Source organism: Zosterops lateralis (assembly GCF_965231275.1).
Source record: "Zosterops lateralis genome assembly, chromosome: 7".
Classification (NCBI taxonomy): domain Eukaryota; kingdom Metazoa; phylum Chordata; class Aves; order Passeriformes; family Zosteropidae; genus Zosterops; species Zosterops lateralis.
This window is the reverse complement of record NC_139767.1, coordinates 33,260,339-33,283,735: the sequence shown is the minus strand read 5'-3', so window position 1 is coordinate 33,283,735 and position 23,397 is coordinate 33,260,339. Positions and strand designations below refer to the sequence as shown.

Below are 23,397 nucleotides of genomic sequence, written 5' to 3'. Positions count from 1 at the left end.
AAGATCAGCTTCCATTTTTCTCCAGCCCATATTCGTATCAAACAAATAATAGAAATACACACAATTCTTTCTCTAATATTATCACACACAGTTCTCTCTCTTCCTTGCTTACCATAGAGTGGAACAAAACTTGCTTGTGCATAAGGAGCCTTTTCTGGTGTGCAATCCCTGTTGGGAAATGGTTTTGTTCCAATGAGCAAAACTCTAAGAATTTTCCAATTGTAAATCTGTCCTTTCAAGGTTCATGGAGGAGCTGGAGTAGCACTCCAAAGATGATAAGTTCCCTGTTCTAACTCGAGTGTGATTTTGTTCCTCCTCTGCCCCCTCCACACCCAGAACTCAAACTTGCCCCCTGCCCTCTCAGAAAAAGGAGAAATTCTGAGATTTGCTGTTCACCATTCTGTATTTTAAGGAGATTTTTGCAACAGACACCCAACAAAACCAAGTTTCCTCCTTAAAATTTGTTTCAAGAAAACAGCACTTCTACCTTTTCAAAGTGGCAGGAATACATCAACAAGCTCATAGACCTGGAAGGCAAGCTCCTACCTCCAGGTTGCTGGAGTCCTACAGCAAATAGCCCCTGACACAGCTGGATTTTCCAAAAGGAGCCCCTGAAGGTCACCAGCACATGCAGGTCTGTGTGTTCTTATTCTGGACATGGTCTGGGCCAGTGGTTTTGACACAGCTTGAGCTCTCTCTACCTGATTATAAAAACACCCTTTTGCCAAGCTGGTTACAGTCTCTCCTCTTTAAGATGTGTAGAGTGGCAGTAAGTCTGGTTCTTTGCTTCTCTGCCCCATAGCTGTGAGGTTTGTTATAGATATTTAGATTTTAAAATTCCCCTCTCTGTCAAAATCTCAGCCTCTTCACTGACATACTAACCTGATGGAAAAAAACTCAATACAACTTCCAAGTGTTGTGAAACATGGCGACATTGGTCTTCCAAGGTCATTATAACAGTTATAACTCTGAGAATCACTTTTGGATGGATTAGGTTTCCACAACATGTTTCCTAAAGAAGTTTGCCCTGGTCTATCTCTGAGACTTCAGATCTCAACACAAAGACTTTGCACAAACTTAAATCTGGGTTAGAATCAGAACCTAAGTGCAACAAACTGAAATGATTTCGATCCCTCATCCTTTTAATTTTTTAATTTTTTTAAAGTTGATTTTCTGTAGGAAAAGAAAAATTCTCATGGGAATGCAGCAAATTCAGTCAAATCTGATGGAACATCCTGCTCCATCATGAAGGAGATTGGTCACAGACTTGTGTCTACTTTATTTTCAGCTCTGTCTTAATGGTGCATGGTTGGCAGCTTCCTACACTCTTCTGCCACACAAGAAAATGTAAAAAAACACTTGTTGAGTCACATCTGACCAGTTTTTAAGGCATTTAGTTTGAGTGCCTGTAACTAGGATACAATATTCTGGCAATATTTATGGAAGGTTTAGCTCATGAGATCTAATTAAAATACTGTGACATGTGTGTTCTTCTTGAATTGGTGCCCTCTGAATTGGCTGTTCTTTTTCCTCTATGCCAAAACAATGTCATAACAATGGAAGCTGCTAATGAGGATGAAACACCAGCTGAAATTTGACTAATTGCTCCTTTCTCTCTTAAAAATAATAGAGCAGTGATTCTTTTATTAACAGGATATCTTCAAATTGATGGGCCTTTATAAAAGCAGTGGAACTGTACATGAAACATTTCTCTGATTTTTTTTCTTTGGGATAAGTAGTTCATTACTGATTCTCTATGACCATGAAACCACATGTTCTTATTTGGTTTCCAGAGGTGTAAAGTGTGAGGCTCACCAATTCTCCTATTTATTTATTTATTGTGATAGCATCACCTTTGGGAGTACATATTTAACATATTCTTTCATCTCAGCTGGAGGTCAGCTCTTTTAACAGCTGGTATTTATTTTAATTGGAACAAAAGAAAATCAATTTTGGCACAAATCTTGCCCAACCATCAATGCCCAGAATGTATCCTGGCTTTCAACATTTGGCCTTGAACTGATCCATTTCCAGCTGAGCCAAGGTCACTACTTTGTCGGTCTTATCCTTCCCCCAACATTGGGAAAAAAAGGGAAAAACTAAAAATTGTAAACATAAGAAAAACAGAGGCAGGAGAAGCCTATGACAAACCATTTCTAATTTTCAATATTTCTAAATATTCACATCCTGATTACAAAACTTAGAATAAGTGCATTTCTAAAGAACTTTATCTCTCATTTGCCCACTTTGTGAGCAAAACTGTCAGTTTGAAAACAGATCCATCAGACCAAATGTCTGTGTTTGCAGAAGTGGCTGTGCTGATTCAGCACGTGAGAAGAAGGTAAGGCCCAAACCCACTGATCCTTGTGGTAACAACAAAAATAACCAGATTTTACTGAAATAGTTTACAAGTAAATGGATAAAGCCTTGTTAACCTTATGGAAGATATAAATAAGGTTATATTATATTTGAAAGGAAGTTTAATGACTGCAGGATAGGCCTATATTCAAGGTCTAGAGAGTTTATTTTCCCTTTTTTCTGCCTTACCCTCAATAAAACATGTCTGACTACCAGAATGGTTTTCAAGGCTATAGAACATCTGGCAGCAGGGCCTGACCTGACCATCACCCAGTGTAGGTCTTCGAGTCCAGTTCATGCCCTGGATCACCACTAAGACAAAACAGTTCGGGTTTTTTTCAGTCACAGTCATTGCCCATACCACAAGCACCATTCCTGGCCAATGTCCTGGCTGGCCCAATCTCCAGCTCTCAAAACAGGAGGCTGCCCCATCATTTACCTGTACTGGAAGGCCAGGGGCAAAAATCAATGTATTTTCATTTCAATTACATAACATAAGAGAAATCATGAAATCTATTCAGCTAGTCACTTCATTTTGTTAATGATAATTAGAATTTAATATCTCAATTAAATTTCTGTATAAACTTTTTTAACAACTACATTCTCCTACTAAACTACAGCTCCTACATCAATACTGAAATCATCTGATGTAGATAAGATGAGTAAGTGATGTCATTTTCTATATACAAAAAAATCTGTTCAACAGGTTGACCATACCCTAGGAGAGTGAGGTGCACATTTTCTCAAATAATTAATGGAAGAAGTCTGAACAAAGGCAAGGATATGACAAGAGAAACTGGAATTATTCTCTGCAGGTGTTTCCATTCAGGAGACTTCCCTACATCAAGAGTTGAACTTTTGGATCCATCAGACCAAGATTACCCGGACTGCTTTAAAGAATTGTTCTAATTGTGAATGTGCAAAGCATGATATTTGTCTTTTCACAACTTAAGTGGAAGTCTATTACACTTAGGAAAAAAATTTAAATAATAGAAAAAAAAAATCCAGCTTTCTTTTCCACATGAATAATGTTACACTCTAAATCAGTCCTGACAGAAAAAAAAGAGGTAGAAAAAGACTTTGCAAATTATGTATGTCCAAAATGCCAAGTCACCATTGACACGTACAAACACACGTGTCTCTCTGGCAATGATTCATCTCACAGTGTTAAAGACTGTTTGAAGCCCTCTTCAGTTTCAGGGCTTATTCTGCAGAAATCCTGATTGGCTGCTCTGATATGGACACATATTCCTTTGATGTGAAGAAGGAAATATTCTGAATAAAAGGGGCTTAACAGGTTTCCTTCAATCTGTGAGTCTTGCTGAAAGCTAAATTCAGTTAGTAATTAAAATTATGGATTTTGTGGTGTCTAATACAAATTACATGGCTTATGTTATATGAAAGCAAATGAGCTACTCCTCCAAAAAGCCAAAATTGTGAGAGATATGGAAATGAAAAGCTAACTTCCTAGCATGGATTATAGTAAACTGTAAACACACCCACATTTCTGTAAAGAACCAGGGATGATAAGCCTCCCAAGAGTTCATTTATCACACTGGATTGAGTATAACTGAACAATCTGTATAAGCTTTAATCAACTTCTCCAAGCCTGTAAGTCATGGAAACCTCACAGTTTATCAGAGTAATTGTTCAAGTATTTAACTACATTATTAGAGCACAGTTTTGGCTTTCCTAACACTGAAAATAAAGTCTGATGTGAGTAAAATTGATATTCCTTGGTGCCGCCCTGGTGGGTGCAGGGAAAAGTCAGCTCAGGTCTGCCAGTGACAGCATTCACTCATCTGAAGGAAACTCGAGTCTCTGCTCCCTGGTTTTATCCTATTTCCCTGAGCCAAACTACTCAAATTGCAAACCCTGTTCTCTGTCTGAACTCCAGTTTCCCCATGTCCTTCCTGGTGTGCTGTGGCTGTGCCTCCCCAAGTGGCTCCTGTCTCTGATCAATACATTTAAAGAAAGAAATTCACATTTTTCTGCCACAGCCCTGCACAAGTCCTGTCTTTCCCACAGCCCTTACACCTTATCACTTATTTCCCATTTGGCATTGGTACAGTTGACTTTTCCTCTGAAAAGCACCATCTTTATTGTCTTTACTTAATTTTGTCTTATGGATTTCAAGCTGTTTCACCCATTTATCACAAAAGATTTTTAATTCTAAGCCTGCTTGCACTGCCTCCAAGTGTGACATTGTTCAAAAATGTGACACCTCATTGCTTGAGAAATTAAGGAAAGTGGTAAATAACAGAAAAATCAGGACCTACAGAGTATTGATAAAATTATTCCTTGATAATGTTTTCTCAAAGTGGCCTCTCTCCTTACTGATTTATTATGAATCATACTTACTGGCATGACTGTCTGAGTCATATCAGAAGTTTCCCTAAAGTGAAAAACATCTGTTTTTTGTGGGCAGAGTGACTTCTTCTCTCACTAAGCTTGAGGAGCTTATAAATTGATTGTTTAATAATTTATGTTAGCATTTCCCCAGATACCAACTTAGTCTGAATCTCTGGCTGTCATTCCCTTGTTTTTTCTTCTTTTTTTTTCTCATCTAAAGATATGTACTGTGCTTCTTGGGACTATTAATACCCTTTGGGAGTTCTCAAAGCAAATCACTGCTGGTTTAGAAACTGCATCTTTACATAACTCTGAGGATCTCTTGACCTGGAAAAGCTGCTTCATGTAAAGACCCTCTTAATTGCTGAGATGTTCCATATGGGGAGTTAGTACACAGCTGATAGTGTGCCATAAATGCAAATCCCTGTTTATTGCCCAGCCATTTAACCTTGTAAACAGACCTTAAATCTGACTTTTCAGAATCTAAATACTCAGTTCCTTCCCTATTCTCCCTTGCATTCGTGTTCCCCTGCTAATTCTGATCATGTCAAACCTTTTGTCACATTTAACCTTTCCGTGAAGAGTGAAGAAGAGGCTCTGAGCACATCAGCCTTGCCTGTGTCATCTGCAACCTTCTCTCCTCCCTGCTGGATTTGCCACTGCATTTTGCTATGGGAGTTAAAACTCAGGCTCTGCTCTGTTTCTGTTATGAATCTTGGAATAATGGGAACAATACAGCAGCAGTGACACGTAAAATTTCTCAAAAAGCCTGGATTAAATTGGAGAGGAGCAGCCTCCTCCCCTCCTTCAGCAGCAGCTGAAAGGATGCTCTAGGTGACTGCACCTGAAGTTAACTGGGGAAAAGAATGCAAGGTAATTGCTTCTTATCCAGTTTAGGACACTGAATTCCTCCTTCAAACTTAATTTTTGGTCTTCAACTTATTATCATAGAATTAGAGTGAAATATACAGTTTCAGCTTTTTTTTTTTTTTTTCGGAGTACACACTAAAAACAGTAAGGAAATAAAATCATGGACTTGCAGAATGGACTCAGGTTGGAAGGGACCTTAAAGATCACCTAGTTCATCCTCCCTGTCCTTTTATTTCCTTTTCTTTGCACCAAGCATCTGCAGGGCAAGAATTATTTACTGTGGAAATACGGAAAATATCACAAATCCAGTCAAATTTTCTGATGTGAATAGAAGCAGAGAGCTGGGGGAAAAAAAAAAAAAAAAAAAAAAAAAAAAAAGGCTTCACTGAAGAACTCTATTTTTTTTTTTCTCCCACAAAGTAAATAGTGCCTGGAGTCTGGTTTTGCCAGTGTATTTGGGAAAGCTGGATGGCCCATATTTGTTTAATCAAGTTTTTCCCCTTTCTCTGCTGTAATCTTATCATTGTTCCCATTCGTGCAGTTAAGATTCCTGGAGGACCAATATACATTTCCCTAAATTATTCATCATCCACATCCTATTTCTCACATTTATATTGCCAATTGATTTGCAATTCATTTTGTGACATTTTTGGTTTACTTTGTTTTGGACTTCTGCTAAACAAAGCCTGCCAACAGCATTCCTCAGAAGGCTAATGAACTTGCTAGAATAGCAATCACTCTCTTAGAAACCTTGTGCGTATTTTTAATTTGTATTGACTCTGAGAGATCCAGATAATTTAGCAAGTTCCATGGCAGACATGAAGACAAATGCTCGTGCTGACTTTTACATTCAAACCTGCCATTAGAGCACATTTGTGCAGGGCTGCAAGGGGCGACCCAAACAAAACAGGCTAAACAAACCTTGTTTCCAATGGAAGCACAGTTTAAAACTTTGGCATTAGTCCCAACAGAGATTGGGACAATCACTGCATCATTTGTACAGCAGGGAATTTTGGGGGAAGTTGAAATTGATATTGTATCTGTTGTCCTAACTGATACCATCAGGCTTTCCTTGTTGTTTTTGCCTTCCTAAATGGATTAAAGTAATAGCGTTAATTAAGCCAACAGAATTAATTTAAGTAAACAATGTTATCTGGTTAGATATAAATGGAACATAGTACTACATTACAAGCTATTGTGATGGTGTATTTTCCCAGTAAGAGTTTAAATATTAATGTGACAAACTTGTCTGTCTCTTGAATATTTATTCTGGCAGAAAGGTACTGAGAAGTATAGCCTGTTGCAGAAAACAACTGCAATTAATGAATTTAATTTTAAATAACGAAATTTATTTTTTAAATTAATTTTAATTTTAATTGAATTAAACTTAATTAATTCAAATTTAAAAAGGTAAATCTTACAGAAGTTATTTCTAACTCTGGAATTTACCACGGAATGGAACAGTAACTGGCCATCTCTTCCCCAGGAATGGACCCAGTGAGCACCTCCCAAAGATTAAACACACTATTGATTTCAGTACAGCCTGAAAATACACGGTGTGTCTTTAATAAACTATTTCTCATATTAAGGCAATCCTTTGCTGCAGCTAGTGACCTTCACATCACTATTACTTAGTTCATTTATACATTAAGAGACATTAAACCACAAATCAAGGGTGCTCAAGTTATCCAAGCTGCATTCAGCATCAGTCAATGTACAAGTCAGTCATCTGTGGAGTTTTCTGAAAATACAGCTTGTCTCTTTGTAAATTATTGGACAAGCAAATGGAAGTAATATGAGATTAGAAAGGGAAAGTCAAATACAAGTAGGATGGAGCTGCACACATCTGCTGGTCACACTATTTGTGCATATATATGTATTTATATATATGTATATAAACTTACACATAAAAATATGCACCTCTAAAATCCAGATAGATATTTCAGTATAAATGTGTATATACATACATGGAAATGTGTAATATGACACAGACATGAACATAAATTTTTATTTTACCTCAATAAATTTGTATCACTCTTCCAGATGTTACACACTTTTTTTTTTCTCAAATCCTTATTCTAACTAAACCTGTCTAAATCCCAGTAGGCACTTGTAGGAGTCTTTTAATATAAAATAAATGTGCCATGTACTATTCACAAATAGTGCCTGGAAACCTCACTATCCAAAAGCAAGGAAAGGTATTTTAGAGTCAAACTGGGAAGAAAAATTTGGATACATGATGCAAATATCAAGGTTAACCTGTCATATCAAATACAGATATATCAAGATTAAGAAACACCTTTCTTCTTGTCCTGAATAATAAAATAACATCAACCTCTTTATGTGCTCTGTAATAGAGATTTCTATAAAAATGCCCTTCAGAGCAGGTTCTTAAATGTATATGCTAGCATAAAATAAAGCTTTTCATATCATCTATTATCTTGCTTTGGGATAAAGCAAATTCGCTGGTGTATTTAAAATGGGATGATATTCATGGACAACTTCTGCTGTATGAAAATGGGATAAGTGCCCTGAAATGCTTTTCAGGCGAGAAGCCAACAATCTCCATGCCTTATACAGAAGTGGCAGAGTGATTTTTTTTTTTTAAGGTGCACCTGCTTTAGATGAAAGAAATTGAATTCCAACTCCATAACTGTCAAGCGCCACCGCAAATAATAGAGCCTAAGCGGAACCATTGCAGCAATATTGCTATTTTCCTGTTGGGGCGATGGAGCAGAAACCAGCCTCAGCTCCCTGATAGCACTTTACCTGCATGCTTGGGAAACACTTCCATTCATCATCCCACTGCTTAAGCCCTTTCAAACACATGTTCTTCATTTCCAGGTTAATAAAAGCTTTGGTTAGCTAAGTCAAAAGTGGGGGCGGGGGGGGAAAAAAAAAAAGTGATTTTGCCAGAATTAGATAAATTCCAAAGAAAATACAGCAACTACAATAAATCATTTGAGCACTTGCATGTAATATTTCTTACATGACACCCTGAGCATGAGGCTGTTTCTTCTGCTGTCCCATAAGCAGCTGAATCCTCATTTCTTTTTTGCAGCTCCCAATAGGATAAAGAGAACAGCAGGACAATGAAGACAATCATTTGGGTATTGATAACCTGACCGAGCACATTTTTCGTTTGGGAAGATGCAGTGTGAAGAAATTTCTAGCTCTCTTTTACTCTTATATAATCACAGAATAAAGGGAAAAGCCAAAATCTTTCTCTTATGACAATAAACCAACATTTATTTTCAATCTGTCTAAGGCAAGACTCAAATTTATGATCTGCGGCTGCAATGACACCGTTACCACTGCTCCTGACAACAAGATTTTACAATGGTACAGACCACTTTGTAATAAAAATTTACTGCCATGTTATTCTGCTTCCATTAAAATTTGATGGCACAGATGAATTCCCTCATTTCTTTGAATTTTTTTAATAGACATGTATGTTTACACACAGCCTAGAGAAAAATTAATAAATAAGATCTTGATTTTACTGAGATATTTCAGTGACTATCAGTGAAAAGACCTCAATCAGGTTTAACTAACACAAACTCAGTGTCTTTCTGCTGAGTAACTGCTAAAGCCAAATGTTTTCTTTTTCTGAGTTCTTAATGTGTCAGCATTTATTTGGGGAGGTATCAATGCAACACCTGGGGAAACAAAGGATTTACCAGGGTCAGTCAACCACTGATATCCTAAGGACATATAAATCACATAGAAAAACAGCCTAAATCCCTGGAAGCATTTTAGAAATCCATCCTTCTAATCATACAGTTGGTGAAATTCTGGAAAATCTAGGTGGGCTCAGAAATTGCAGCCTAATCTACAAAAGTCAGATTTACAGAAACCTTCCATTGTCTCACCTACCACTGGCCATGTGTGTCATCACAAGCAGAGGTACTGATGTGGAAAAATGAGGGAGAGGAGAAAGGAGTGTGAAGAAGGGAATAAAAACAACAAATATAAGTTCAATTGGAAAAAAAAGAGTCCTAAACTGTCACCTTGGACAACTCAAATTCAGTAAGGTAAATCCTAAATATCCTGGATATCCACCCCTCTCCTTTTGTTTGTCTCACTGGAGGTTTCAGTGCAAATATTGACTGAAGTCTTGGATGCCTTGATTGAGGAGTATAGGAGTTTGGATATTCCCTCATTCTTCCTGAAGAAGCTTAGGGGAACAATGACACAAGCAAGGATTTTTTGGTTGAACCTTTGGGACTGTAACTGTAACTAGGTGTGATATTTGATCCGACTCTTGCTGTCAATTTATAAGAAAAAAAAGCCTGACTGTGACATGCTTGAATACTTCAAATTAAGTCTTTTTAAAAAAATTTGGAATAACTGTAGCTACTATAATTCACTGAAACACTCATCCTTCCTTTCACTCTGCTTCTAAGAGTAGCATTTTTCCCCCACATTTAACTAATATAGCAAAATGCTTTTAAATCTATGTATTCTGTTCTCCAATAGATGATTTTCTATTCTTTATTTTCGAATTTTCATTTTACGTTGCCAGCTGCTCCAGTGTAAACAGTACACCAAATGCAAAAGATTAAAAAAGCAATTTATGCTCAATACTCTTTGAAAGTTTCCTACAAACACTCAGACAAAGGACCAGACTTCCTGTATTTTACTAATACACACTGATCTAGACCACAATCAGCAATGGTAATATGAAGTTTTTTAGCAGTTCCAGGAAAACATTAGCACTAAAAGAGAACATTGGCACCCAATGTGTATCTACAAGATTAAATTTAGGGTGGCAATTACACCTTTCTTCAAGTACAGTCCCAATCAATAAAAAAGATTTCTATTACTTTGCCTCCCTGCCTACCAGAGACAATGCTAATGATCAAAACTGCTTGCCAAGATTGGATTTGAAAATCTAAAACAGCTTTCCATGCCCTGCAGCCTCTCACTTTATTTCTAGAAGGGACTGTTTGAGACAACCTTCATCCCCATCTTTTTTTAGACAATTCAAAAATGGTTTTGGGTCACTGAGGATTGTTCATGTGTGGTCAGAAAAGAGAAACAATTGCTAATAAATAGCAACACTGGAGCTCCAGTATCTGGTACCAAACTATGGGTAACCTGCAGTTGCTGTGGCTCACAGGCCATGTCAGTGTAACTCCTTTCTGAAGGATGAATTTGACACTTCCTTTTCTCACCATCACTTCAGCACTTAACTGATTTGTTTCCCTTGATTGCTCAGTATACTTTGCTAAAAACTCCCTAGATGTGACAATTACTTTACTCCTTGATTATGTTTTAAACAAGCAATGGGAAAAGAGAAAAAATATTCTTTAGAATTTCAGACATGTTTTACACCTTATTGAAAGCTACCCAGTAAGGACATTTTCTTGAATAAATAAATAAATAAATGGTTTTATTTTTCTAAATCTTGCCTTATAAGACACTACTTCTGTTATGTGTCCAAAAATACAGGAAGGAGCTAAAGGCAGAAGCCTCAGTAACTGAATTCTACCAAAAAATTGTACCAGTTCACTACAGTTACTTGAAGTTATGAGTTACTTAGTTCTAACTTCTAATTGTCATCATGACTTCCAATATTCTTTGTTTGCTGAAGACTTGTTTCAAAATCCGATTAAACCCAGAATAAATAGGGTACAATAAATCATGACCTCTTTTTATGGGAATAGCAAACAGAAACATTAGGCAGAAGGGGGTTTTGCCTAATATAAACTTTTTAAGAGCACAGTTATTGGCAGCTTTAACTCATCCATGGCTTATAATATTCCTTCATGAGGATGTTTAAACATTAAGTCACTCCCTATATTCTTTTAGGATTTTCATAGGGTTTGTGTTGTTTTCAAGGCAAAAAGTGTCCCCTACATTTTTCCTGCCTAGAAAGCAGGAGACTGCAAAACGTATAAAGAAGTTATTTTTTGGGGGGCCTACTTGGCCACTATTAACTTTTGCCAAAAAGATGGGATGGGTACACACTGATGTGTGCACATGTGCATCACCAGAGTACATCAGCTCAAAACCTCAGCTCAAAGTAGAAATTGCTTTGGAGCAAAAAAAAAAAAAAAAAACAAACAACTTTTAATGGAAAAATAACCATGTTATTCAGCATTCCATAAGGAACAGTACAGTTTAATTTTAAAAGGGTTTTTTTTTTTCATGTTATGAAGTGCCATTTGAGTTTAAAGAAGTGCATGTTCTCCCTGTGGCATAGATAGACACAACATCTCCACTCTTTTTAAAATAAAGAGTTTTGCATCAGAAATGTCCCACTTTTGGGTGCCTGCAGATCTCATTCCTTGATTTGTCCATGAATAAGTACAACAGCAGAAGGCACTAATTCTGGCTGAGGGAGACCACCCATAGGGAGAGGAGCATGATCTGGTCTCTACATGTATTTATTTAATGCTCAGCCCTCCTGCCAGAAAACCCTGTTCCCCATGGATCACTGCCACAACAGCTGGGATGGATTGACATGAGGAAAGTTTGGGGCTCATTTCAAGCTGATGACAATTTGAGAGGATCTGCCAAGTCATACAGCACATCCCAAATGAGAAAGACTTTGCAATACTACATATACATAAATAAAGGAACATGGAATTATGCATAGAATTGTTTCCCTTTTTAATTATTTAACTACAAAAGCTGTGGCTAATGATATGCTCTGTGGACCTTATACTACATCTTTATGCTCAATTAATTTTTTAACATTAATATCATTTGGGGAAGGAGCAGGACTTACCAGAATGTACAAAATATGCATAACAATATGTACCTCCAAGATTATTGTTTATACTTGGGCAAACTAATTCATGCTCAGGAGCTCTAGGTAGGAGCTGCCACATGCAAAATTAATGATCATTATTCAGAGAAAGTTGTCACTGTGCTTGAGAACAGGAGCTCAGGGGCAGGTTTGGACAGGAAGAAGGTCTCTGCTTCTCAGGACACAGACATTTCTCTGTCCTCTATAGTGCTGCCGATCTATTTCTGCTGAGCTTTGGGAGATTTTAGCCAGTTTCTCCCAGCAAGAGGAACACACAGATGCTCTGTGCAGTTCTTTCATAAAAGCTCCAGGCCCTGCACTGTCAGCAGAGGTGCAGGAGCTCCTCCTGCAGAGATGGTCTGGCTCCAGCAGCACAGCCTGTGCCTGTCTTCTCTCCATGCCCACTCCCATGTCCAAGAGTAGGTGTTCTGTCTCTGCTCCTAAACTAAGACACAAATTGCCTTTCTTTCTTGCCTCTGCCTGAGTCCCAGGCAACTCAGTTCCAAATTGACATCTTAGTTGACCTCTTCAGAGTCCAAAGAATTATATCTTTCTCTCTTTTCTCTGTGTCAGATCCAGTTCTGTTATTACTTTCCAATTTGACAGGTAACTCCACATCTTCCCAAACTCTGCAGCTAACCTGGCTTGGAGAAGCCTCTCTATTAAAACTGAAAAGTGACACCAAGCAAAATCCTTAGCTTGAAAAACTCTCACTCTGAACCAGAAATAAATTTTATCCTGATGATCATAATTTTGTCAAAATTCTTTTGTCCAAACTTTGTTCTTTAATTGTTATTCTTTTGTCATGACAGTGTTTGGGGTGGAACCAGCCAATTTCCAGATGATTTCTTTGCCACCTGGTTAGATTTCTTTTCCCTTTGTTTAGAAATAATTTCCATCTAGACATGCAACTTGCTGCCATTTGTACTGCATCAGGAAGATGGGAATAACTTACAGTGAGTTTACTAAGAGGACACAGAGACTTTTAATCAGTTTGCCTTACAGCCATGGGAAGAAAGAAACCTGCTCCTGCTTTGCTCTCAAGTCCCTGCCTTTTCCCTTTCTTTATTTTTCCCCTGAAGCAGCTTTCAGCATGCATTACCCATGACTGATTTATTAGATTGTCAGTGCTGTTACAGCCCATGTCAGGTGGACGACAGATTTGTCATAAGGGTGCACAAACCCAGATTACCCTGCTCAAAAGCTGCATGCCTTCCTCGGCTCTGTGTCAAGGCTCTGAGAGCCAACAAAGGGTTTGTCACTAACATGGATGTCTCAGAGAATGAAGATCCAAACCTTTGTGATTATCAAGCCTGTTTATTTCACATTTTAACTAAGTCTGCTGGATTGAAATAGAATTTCAAAGTGCACAAGATGAAGCAGCCTATCTGTTTAATACCACAAGCCACTATCAACCTCATATGTTCATTTGCCCTTTAATACAGAGACCATTTCAAAATCTTTCTCCTGCTATTAAAACACTTTTAAAAGCTTATGCCCTTATAAACCAAGCAATCATTTTCCCCTTGACAGCTACGACCTGCCATCACTTTACCAGACCAAATTACGGAAGAAGATTGGAGGTTCATGAAGGGAAGAGGCAGAGATTTCCTCCAGGAGATAAAAAATGACCAAAAGTGGTTTTGTGTGTTCTATTCACACACAAAAAGAAATTCAAATCTGGTTCAATTCGCTATTTCTTCATACAGAACAAAAACTGTTTTTACAGCTGCTTCTTCTTGGAAACACCTGAGAATAAAGATACAAGTATAGACATAAGAAATGAGCTAAACAAAATTGCTTTAGACTGTAGCTGGGAGGACCAATAAGGAAAAACACAGCTATTTAAATTATGCACGGTTCAGGACATTATAAAATTAAAAAATGGAATAAGTAGAGTGGTATCTAAACAAGATAAGAGTAGAAGGATTAACAATATTATAAGGATATACAGATTTTGTAAAGTAATCCCATAACACTCCTTTGCCTTTCCTTAAAAATAACTAGAATAAGAGATTAATGAATTCGAAATAAACAGAGGAAAGCCAGAATTCAAAACAAACAGAGGAAAAGCAGGTCTAATCTCTCAAGGTAACAAAGCTGAAGGTGAATTTTTGGGTCACAAGGTCGGGATGGGGGGGGGGGGGGGAGGGGGAATAAAAGGAAAAAAAAAAAAACAACTGGGAAAGTTTTTTCCCAGTTCCAGCAGCATTTTTAAAAAGCTGGGGGTAGACAGGATTTGAATTAGAAACTATTACATTAAAGACTACCTGGATTAGAAAAGAAAGTTAACGCATATTTACATAAAATAGCAGGAACTATTCTAGGATTACAGTCTAAACAGGGAGAACATTTACCTGTGAAAAGTGTTTAAAGTGTGCCTTATAAAGAAGATGGACACTCCCTTTTTATGAGGAGTCTGTGGAAAAGACAGGAGGTGATGGGTACAAACTAATCCTGGGAGATTCTGATTAGAGATATAAGGAAAACTTTTCACAATGAAAGCAATCAGGTGCTTGAATACTATTAGGGAATCCACCCAGGAAAAGGGTGGATTCCCTAATATTGGACACTTTTAAGATTCAGCTGGACGTGGTGCATCATGATAAGTGGAACACTGCTCAAAAGTCATAACTCTTTCAAAGTCCATGATTGGTTTAAGGGAATGGAGCATTACAAGGACAAGCTAAAACTCAGACAAATCAAAATCAAGGCAAATGTTTCCAAGGCCTGGCTGCCACTCTTTAGTACATAGTTCAGCTGCAACAAACTTTAGAAAGCAAATTTTAAACAGATTTTAATAGCTAAGTTATAGCATGAATCTAAATGCCCTTGTACACGCACCACAGTTAATTAGCAATCTGCAAACTAATAAATATTCCATAGACAGGGGAAAAATTGTCCCTGTGCTTAAAAAGAAAAGTTTTCTGCCAGCAGCCCGACACTGCAAAGTGCTTCCAATGTTTGTGTGGTGTTTTGTGCCACGTAAAGAAGTCTTAGTTCTTAGTCTGCAATTTTAATACTTTACTGAGAGTACAGTGCTGCAATCTGTTACTGCCTGAGTGCTGGAGAGGGCTTTGCCTGGATGCTCTAGGCTATGTCCTGTCCTTGGGTGCAAGGGCACAGCAAAATGCATCTGTGTACTTGAGGGCTAAATTTAGATGAAGGAGAAAAGGCCAATGAGATGGAGTTTCATTTTGGATCATTTCATGCTTGGGTTTGTAGTCAGTAGTTTTAAATTTTCCTGGTTAAGAAAGGGCACCTGCAATACATTTGGTTTTATTCAAGTTACATTTGTAGCACCCTGATGAAGTAGCTCTTACTTGATCAAAGTTTGTACAAAATTAATAGTAGAATTGAGTGGGGAGGACTTAAAACAGCAGCAAAACAAATTAGGCAGGGGTTTAGAAAGTTTTCTGGCTAATTTTGAGGTCAAGCTTACAGCCCTTATATGAACAAAGCTCTCTGTAGTTCCTCCACAAACTTTCCAACACCACTTTATGTCTGCTGGATTTCCAGCTACACATTCTCTTGCCCCAGGAAGAATCTGCAGAATTCTCTCTTTGTCCCTCAGCCAAGGTGGATCACATCAAGCAAACATTCAAGTGCATGCATTGACCTACCCAAAAACCATCCACATTTCCTCCTCAGGCTCCCTCAGGAGAAAACATGCAGGGAACAGGAACTATCCCATGTCCCAGCTCAAGAGCTGCAGTGAACTGACAGGGCACTGAACACTCACAAAAAAAAGAAAAAAATCCTTTGATTTCAAATGGTTAGCTATAAAGAACTCAAAACCCACAGAACTGAAATCTGCAGAAACGAAGAGCTTGTAACTAAATTCTAGGCTGTAACAACAAAATAAAAGCCTGAAATTATTTGCAAATTAGAAAGATGTCTAGTGGGCACTGGGATTTGAAACCATTCCTCAGTGTCTCTTTATTGAAAAGCATATTGTCATTGTTTAATATGCCATACAAACTAATCAGAGATTACTTTGTGTTAACAAAATTACGGCAAGAGTTACCAAAGACAAAAGCTAAAACATTATTAAATAATACACTTCCATTAAAAATTATAAAATGATTGTTTATTGTCTTTGATGGAAGTAACTACGAGGGAATACAAATCCAAGCGGACATTTATTGAGCACAATGCACTTAGTTTTTAATTACTACTTTATAGGTAAAATAATGTATAACTCAAAGAGACAGAATCAGACCTAGTTTGACTGTTGGATTTTTGAAAAATTAATTTAATATTCCTGCATCCCATCATTATTTTATAAAATTACCACCAAGATAATGAAAATATTTACATTTTATCTTTCCAATCAGTTAAAAAATTTCTAGTGAGGAAAATATGCCTGCTCAGAGCACCAAAACTTTGAATGGACTTGGATCAAAATATATAATGAAAATGAATATATATCAAAATATACAAATGAAAATATATAATAAATATATATATTATTTATATTTTATATATATTTCATTATATATAATGAAATTGCATAATCCATCTTCAAAATGAGGAAAAATAATTTTTTTTTCAGCCAATCTGAAATTTCAAAATGTAAAGCCTGGTACATAGGTAAAATTACTCATTTCCTACTTTTGTATTTATATTATCACTAAATGTACCTCAATTCCTATTTCCACGCTTTTATAAACTGTTCACATAAGCAGAAAAAAGCTAAAAGTCTAGTTTGGGGCTTAAGAAGGGATTAAGAGTTAAGATTGGAGTTTACCAATATTTTATAACAAAGAGAGGAATTATATCTGAAAACTCTTTTAGGTTGTCACCAGACACAGGCAACAGCCAGTGGAACCTCAGTGGCAAAATGTGCCCACAAGGTGCTGAGAACCACCAGCAGCTCCTCAGATTTGCTCCCTCCTCTCCCCACTGCAAACACAACTGGAGCAAGTTTCCTCAGCTGACTTAAGGAAAGAATTGTGACCCAGCTGCAAAAGGCTTTGAAGTCCAGGCACACACAGATTTCCACTGAAAACAAAGGAGGACACGAATTCTTCTTAATAAATTCATTTTGACTATTATTCATGTTGTTGTTAGTGTGCCCTCTGTACATATAGAGACAAAAACCTCACTATCAACCTGCTTCTCTTTTTTCCCTTCCTTTCTTTGAGTAGCTCTCATTGCAACTCAAAGCCCTAGAGACAGAAGATATTCCTTACTCCTTATCTTTGGTTTCAAAATAGAACTATGATGGATATTCTGACAGAAATGAGAAAAGACATTAGGCCATAATAATCCTGTGTTCTCAAATAACTTAAGGCACTAGTTCAGCCTCACTCATTCAGCAACACAAAATATTATTTATTGGCTGTTAAAGAAAAATATCGTAGCTCTTCATGGCAAATTCATCCTCATTTTTAAACATATGTTATCAATGCTCAGAAGGGAGCTGTAAGCACAGGTTTTAAAATAGTCCTGCAAAGACATTAACTCTGAAAAATTGAAGGCAAAACTGATGGAACTCAGTTTGATCCCATATTGACAGTCAGAGAGTCACAGAATCACAGCACCACAGAATGGTTTGGCTTAGGAGGGACCTTAAAGCTCATCCTGTTTCACCCTCTGCCATGGGCAGAAACACATTCCACTATCCCCGTTGCTCCAAGCCCTGTCCAACCTGGCCTTGGACACTTCCAGGGATGAGGCAGCCACAGCTTCTCTGGGCTCCCTGTGCTGAGACCTCACCACCCTAACAGCAGTGAATTTCTTCATAATCCCTAATCCAAACCCACCCTGTCTCAGTTTAAAGCCATTATCCCTTCTCGTCATGGCTGCTCTCAATCCATCCTCCTCCCAGCCATTCCTTGTGCTGGATTGCCCTGACAGAGGTGCAGGACCTTGCACTTGGCCATGTTGAAATTCATGATGCTCACAGTGGCCTCTCTCAAGCCTGTCAAGGTCCCTCTGGATGACATCCCTCCCTTCCTGCAGGCTGACCACACCACACAGCTCAGTGCTGCGAGCAAACCTGTCTGGAGTGCTGTCCCAGTAGCACATTGCCCATATGTCCAGCAAAAATGTCCAAAACACAAGTGGAAACACAGAAAAGTGCTGGGGAAAGGCAGAGCTCACTCAGGCTGCTCTCCTTCCACACATCTCCTGCCACTGCACACACAGAGCACAGGCTGGAGACATGTGGGACAACTCACAGCCTGAAATTGGAACATTTTTAATCCTCCAGACACTGTAATAGAGGTCAAATACCATTTACAGTGTTTAATATTTTATTTTTTAAGAAGACTGATGGCATTACAGCTCATTGGATATTTATGAAGAGACAGTAGTCTCATTTTCCTGGGTAGCAAATGCTGTGGACAGAAACCTTCACACAAAACCCAGCTGTTGGTGAGCTGCATTGGGAATTTTTGTGCTATCTTACACATATTACCCACAACATTGACATTCTTACAACTGCCAAGCCTTATTTTGAGCAAAGCAGCCTGTTTGGCTGGTGATTTCATACAGCAGAAGGCATTCTGAGGAAAGAGAAAGAGGCAGGGAGCGTTCAGCAGTGCAGGTTCATTAAGTCATTGCAGCACAACTTAATTTGGCCGTGGGATGTTGTTTTCCATGGAAACTCTGGTTTGTGCTAACACAGTTCTGCAGGAGGCCTAATCAGAGAAGTCTGAGCAGAGGGAGAAGGGCCTCACTGTGCCCAGTGAGCCCTCAGCTGCCAGGGAGGGCAGCTGGTTTTTGGGAGCAGAAATATCTTGGACCACATTCTGTGGGAGCAGAAATGTCTTTAGGCTTTTCTCCAACTTCCCGAAATTCTGGAATCCCTCAAGGTCTTGGAACACAGTCTCAGGAGCTGCAAGGGCAAACTGTGCCTGGCAAAGGCTGGGACATGGGATGGCTGTAACATTGTGCAGGAGCGCTGCTGCATGGCAGGAATAACCTCACAAAGAGTCATTTTGGGTCTGCAAAGCCACTCTAGGTGCTCGAGAAGAGCCACACAGGCAGCAGGTCCCACAAGCTCTTTATTCCTCACCCCACACTGTGGTACTGCCAGATAATGTCCCTGTTCCTGCAATGGCACCAGGAGAATCAGGAGTGCAAGTGCAACAGTCTCTGCCCATACCTTCTGTAACCATCCTCAAAGTCTGTTTTTCTCCTCAAACCAGCCCATTTATCTTTTCAAATTTCTATGTCAGGCTGTCATTGTCAGATAATGCCAGACCAATATTTATCCTGTAAACCCTGACAAAATCCTCACAAATGGAGTGATATGGGCTTTAATTGCAAGGACACACTTTTCTGTAGGATCCTGCTCCATCCAGTGCACTATATGGACATAGGAGGGGGTCAGACTCAGTGCCACAAATCTGGCATTTCTTACCTCTCAGCACAGAGCAGATTTCCTTCTCTTTACTCAGGCACCTTCCCTGATTAAATACTGATAAATGAAAGAAACTGGCACTAACTCTATCAGCAGGATGAGAAAAGATTGAGGAAATAACCTCCACTGGAGATACTGAGGGATGAAAGTGAAATGTAGATAAAGCAAATAAGGAAGAGGTGAAGAACATCACAAACTTCAGTGCCTTCAGGCTTCACTTAGAAATATATAAATAAAATACAGAGTTATGTTAATCAGGCTGGAATAATAAAGCGTTATTTACTAATCTTTTGAATTTTAAGTGCAGCTATTGGCTCCACATAAGCAGGACCTGTAATCTTTTAACATCCTCTAGAGACTTTCAGCTGTCTTGACTGCTTTCTGTCCCATTAAATCACAAGTACAGTTTTCCAGCTAGCTGGGATATTTGATAGAAGTTTTTCCCCTTTAAAAATAAAGTCAATTTTACAAGCAAGAAAAGCTTTAAGAGGAGGGTGGCCTTTTACCAGTTTAGTACATCATTTTCATTAACTGAACTTCATCTATTATGTGAAAGAAAACAGTTAAAGATAGATAGATAGATAGATAGATAGATAGATAGATAGATAGATAATAAAATTTAATTTCTAGAGCTATGCTGGTTAAAATCTAATTATTTTCTAGTAGTTGGACAACCTTATTAATTTGAAAGTAAAAGATGTTGAAGGTAAATACTGTTGTCATGGTTGCCATGGTAGAATAGCATTCAGTGCTCATCTCACAGGATATGCATGTCGCAATAATGAATACTTGTTCAATTTACTGATTATACTCACATTAAAATACCTCCTTTTATTTCTAAATCGTTTCTCATAGGCTGAACAAACTATTCCACTATTGTTATCATTAATAAATGTAAAGTTGATCTGTAACAAACTACTTATTTTAAGTTTAAAAGCAAGAATTTAAGGGGAAAGGTTTAAATAAATGATATTTCAGGTGGTAGCTTACCAAAAAGTATTAATTTTTTTCTTCTTTTAATTCTACTGTGTTTCAAATTGATGAAAAACACTTTTAATTCTACTTTAGATGGCATTTACATAGATAATGAGTTCACACATCCTGTAACTTCTCTAAGTCCTACACTTGCTTTCTACCTGAGCTGAAAAAAAGAGGTATCAATAAACCTTGAGTTCACTGCAGCTCAGTGTGGTTTTATGTCTAATGTAACAGAAAGAGAAGATTCCAGTGACACATAAAATTCACTAATCCTCCAGAAATTTTTCACCTGGAAGTTGGCATGTAGCATCAATGTTAAAATAAAACAGTATAATGCAGCAATAGTCTGAAATATCACAAAATACATGCAATAAAAGTTACTCTTACCCCAAAATATTAAAGAATTTTTACCTCTAAGACAGAAAAAAAAAAGCTATAGGTTTATTTCTCTAACGTTTCTCATCTTTGTGAACATTGGTTTAGCTCCAGTGGTTTGGAGCAAATTGAAGTCTGCAACTTCACAAAGCTCCAATAAAATGCATAATGTTCAATTTCACCCTTTCTGAAGCTCTATGTCCATTACCATAATGGACTTAAATATCTATCACTCAATTTTCAAACTATGCATTGAACACACAGAACAGACACACATTAAACACAGGTACAGGCTTATGACAAACAAGTCAAGGAAAAAATGTGCTAAAAGCATTCTGAAACCTGCTGACATTTCCATTATTAGCATGCCTCACATCTATAAGATGCTTTCCCACTTATACCCATATTTTAATGTAAATGTTCTGACCTTGGATAAATAAATAAACAAATGTAACTAAACTTTAGTAAGGCTGGTTTATTTTATTATGAATCTTAAGGCTCATACAGATAGACCATGAAAATACACTCTAGTTACTGCACTTTAAAAAACTGTAGGCTATGACATATTCTCCAGCCATTCTGGGGAAAGCAATAACAATTATGAACAAGCCCCTTGAGGTTATAAACAGATTTTCTATAAACTATCATCTCTTCCCAGTTATTACACTAATTTCTTTCTCACTGCCATCACTAGTTTTACCACTAATATCTTTTCAGCCTATTTATGCAATAGCAAAGTGATATTCCATGTAGCTGAATATTTATTTATTTTTGAGAGATCAGGCTCAAGTCTCAGCTGAAGGAACCTATTGGAAAATACTCTTGAAGTGGACACATTCTTCTACTTTACCTTCTAGAAGAGAATTTTATGCATTAGTAACCTTCTGGCAATATCTTGCTTGCACCAAGGGTCAGAAAGTGATTGGTTTGTTGACATTAAGTTGTTCTCCTCCAGGTTTGTTTTTTTTTTTTTTTTTGCTATTTGAAGATTATCATCCTTCCATTTCTAAATATATATGGTTAGGTTTGGTCTACCACAGGAAGGAGCAGAATGGATTGTAGGAATGAGTTAGCAGTTCATAGTTTTTGGAAGATCCTGCCAGACAGAACTGAGTCAGAAAGGCTCTGTTAAGTCTGTTTGAGACCATGTTTAGGATTAAGGGGAGAGAAAATATCAATTTTAATCCCAAATCTGCCACTCAGCAGAGGCATTAAAACGTTTCATACTTCAGTAACTCCCATTATTAAGATGTATAAAGAACTCCCCTTGTTTTGAAAATCTTCCCTTTAAAAGGATAACCTCATGGAAAGGATTAATGGGGAATAAATCCCTAATGGCCCCCCAATCCTCTGGGCTTGTCTCACTGTTACCTGCTGCTACACATGTGAGGATCAGCAGGAATGTGCTGCTTCCCTGTATTCCTCTATTTCCTTCTTCACCCTCCCAGTGTTTGGATTCTCCACGTCTCAGTGATGCATCAACCTCACGAATTAAAGCCCTGTGAGCCCCTGTGCCCTTAGGCCACATAAGCAGCACAGTCTTGATTTTGAACCCAAATTGAGTAATGCCATGAGGAGAAATTCATTCTTGGCACATGATAATCCGCTCTGGCAACGGTTCTCCTCCCTGTTATTTGTGATAGTGCTCCAGCAAAACAAATAACATCTGTAGCCTGAAATATTTTTTTTGAGATTGTCCAAATTATTGTTTACCAATATGTGAGCTGCCATTAGGTAATTGGCACAAAGATGCCCTGGCATGAATATAATGTGTGCAAGAACCCAGGAAAGGAAAAATCCTTCCTTATTGCTTCAGCCCACCTGGCCATTTGCAGTGGTACAGATGGGGGAGGTGGACACACCAAACCAGAGATGGGAGAAGGGAAGGGAAGAGGCTGAGCAAGGAGATGGGTGAGGACAAGTTGTTCCTGGTGATGACAGGATGGAAAGGAAGGAAGAGAAAAAAAAGGAAAAGCAGCAGTTGCAAAGATCACCCAAGAGACAGGTAATTATTTCTATTTAATTGCAGCTTCTCTCCTCTGATGAGTCCTTGGGTGAGCTTCCTCAAAAATCTCACATCCAGTCGATAAACATCAAATTAGCACATCATTACCCATATTTTTTTAATGGATATTAGGTCCAAGGAATAAAAACTCAGGTCTGATTGAGACTAAATCCGTGCTGAATCTTGACTCATTTCAAACAACTACCACCCATGGGAGATGAGTCCTGAGTGTCTGAAAGCTCGGCTGCCATCTGAGCCTTTCTGCAGTTTTCACTGGGCTGATGAGAATTGTGGTGACTATTTCCAAAGCATGCGCCAAGCCTCAGAGGA

General features: G+C 38.0%; 1 protein-coding gene across 1 annotated transcript in view; it reads left to right on the top strand.

Annotated features, from left to right (window-relative positions):
* The window catches only part of LOC310911419 (uncharacterized protein), a gene marked incomplete at both ends in the record, with an annotated part of 38,368 nt that extends 33,561 nt beyond the window's left edge, over positions 1–4,807 (top strand). Inside the window, 2 exons of the mRNA XM_083864911.1 lie at positions 2,244–2,341; positions 4,787–4,807. Coding sequence (XP_083721037.1) covers positions 2,244–2,341; positions 4,787–4,807 — 119 coding nt within the window. The remainder of the gene's footprint in view (positions 1–2,243; positions 2,342–4,786) is intronic.
* Positions 4,808–23,397: the final 18,590 nt, after the last annotated feature.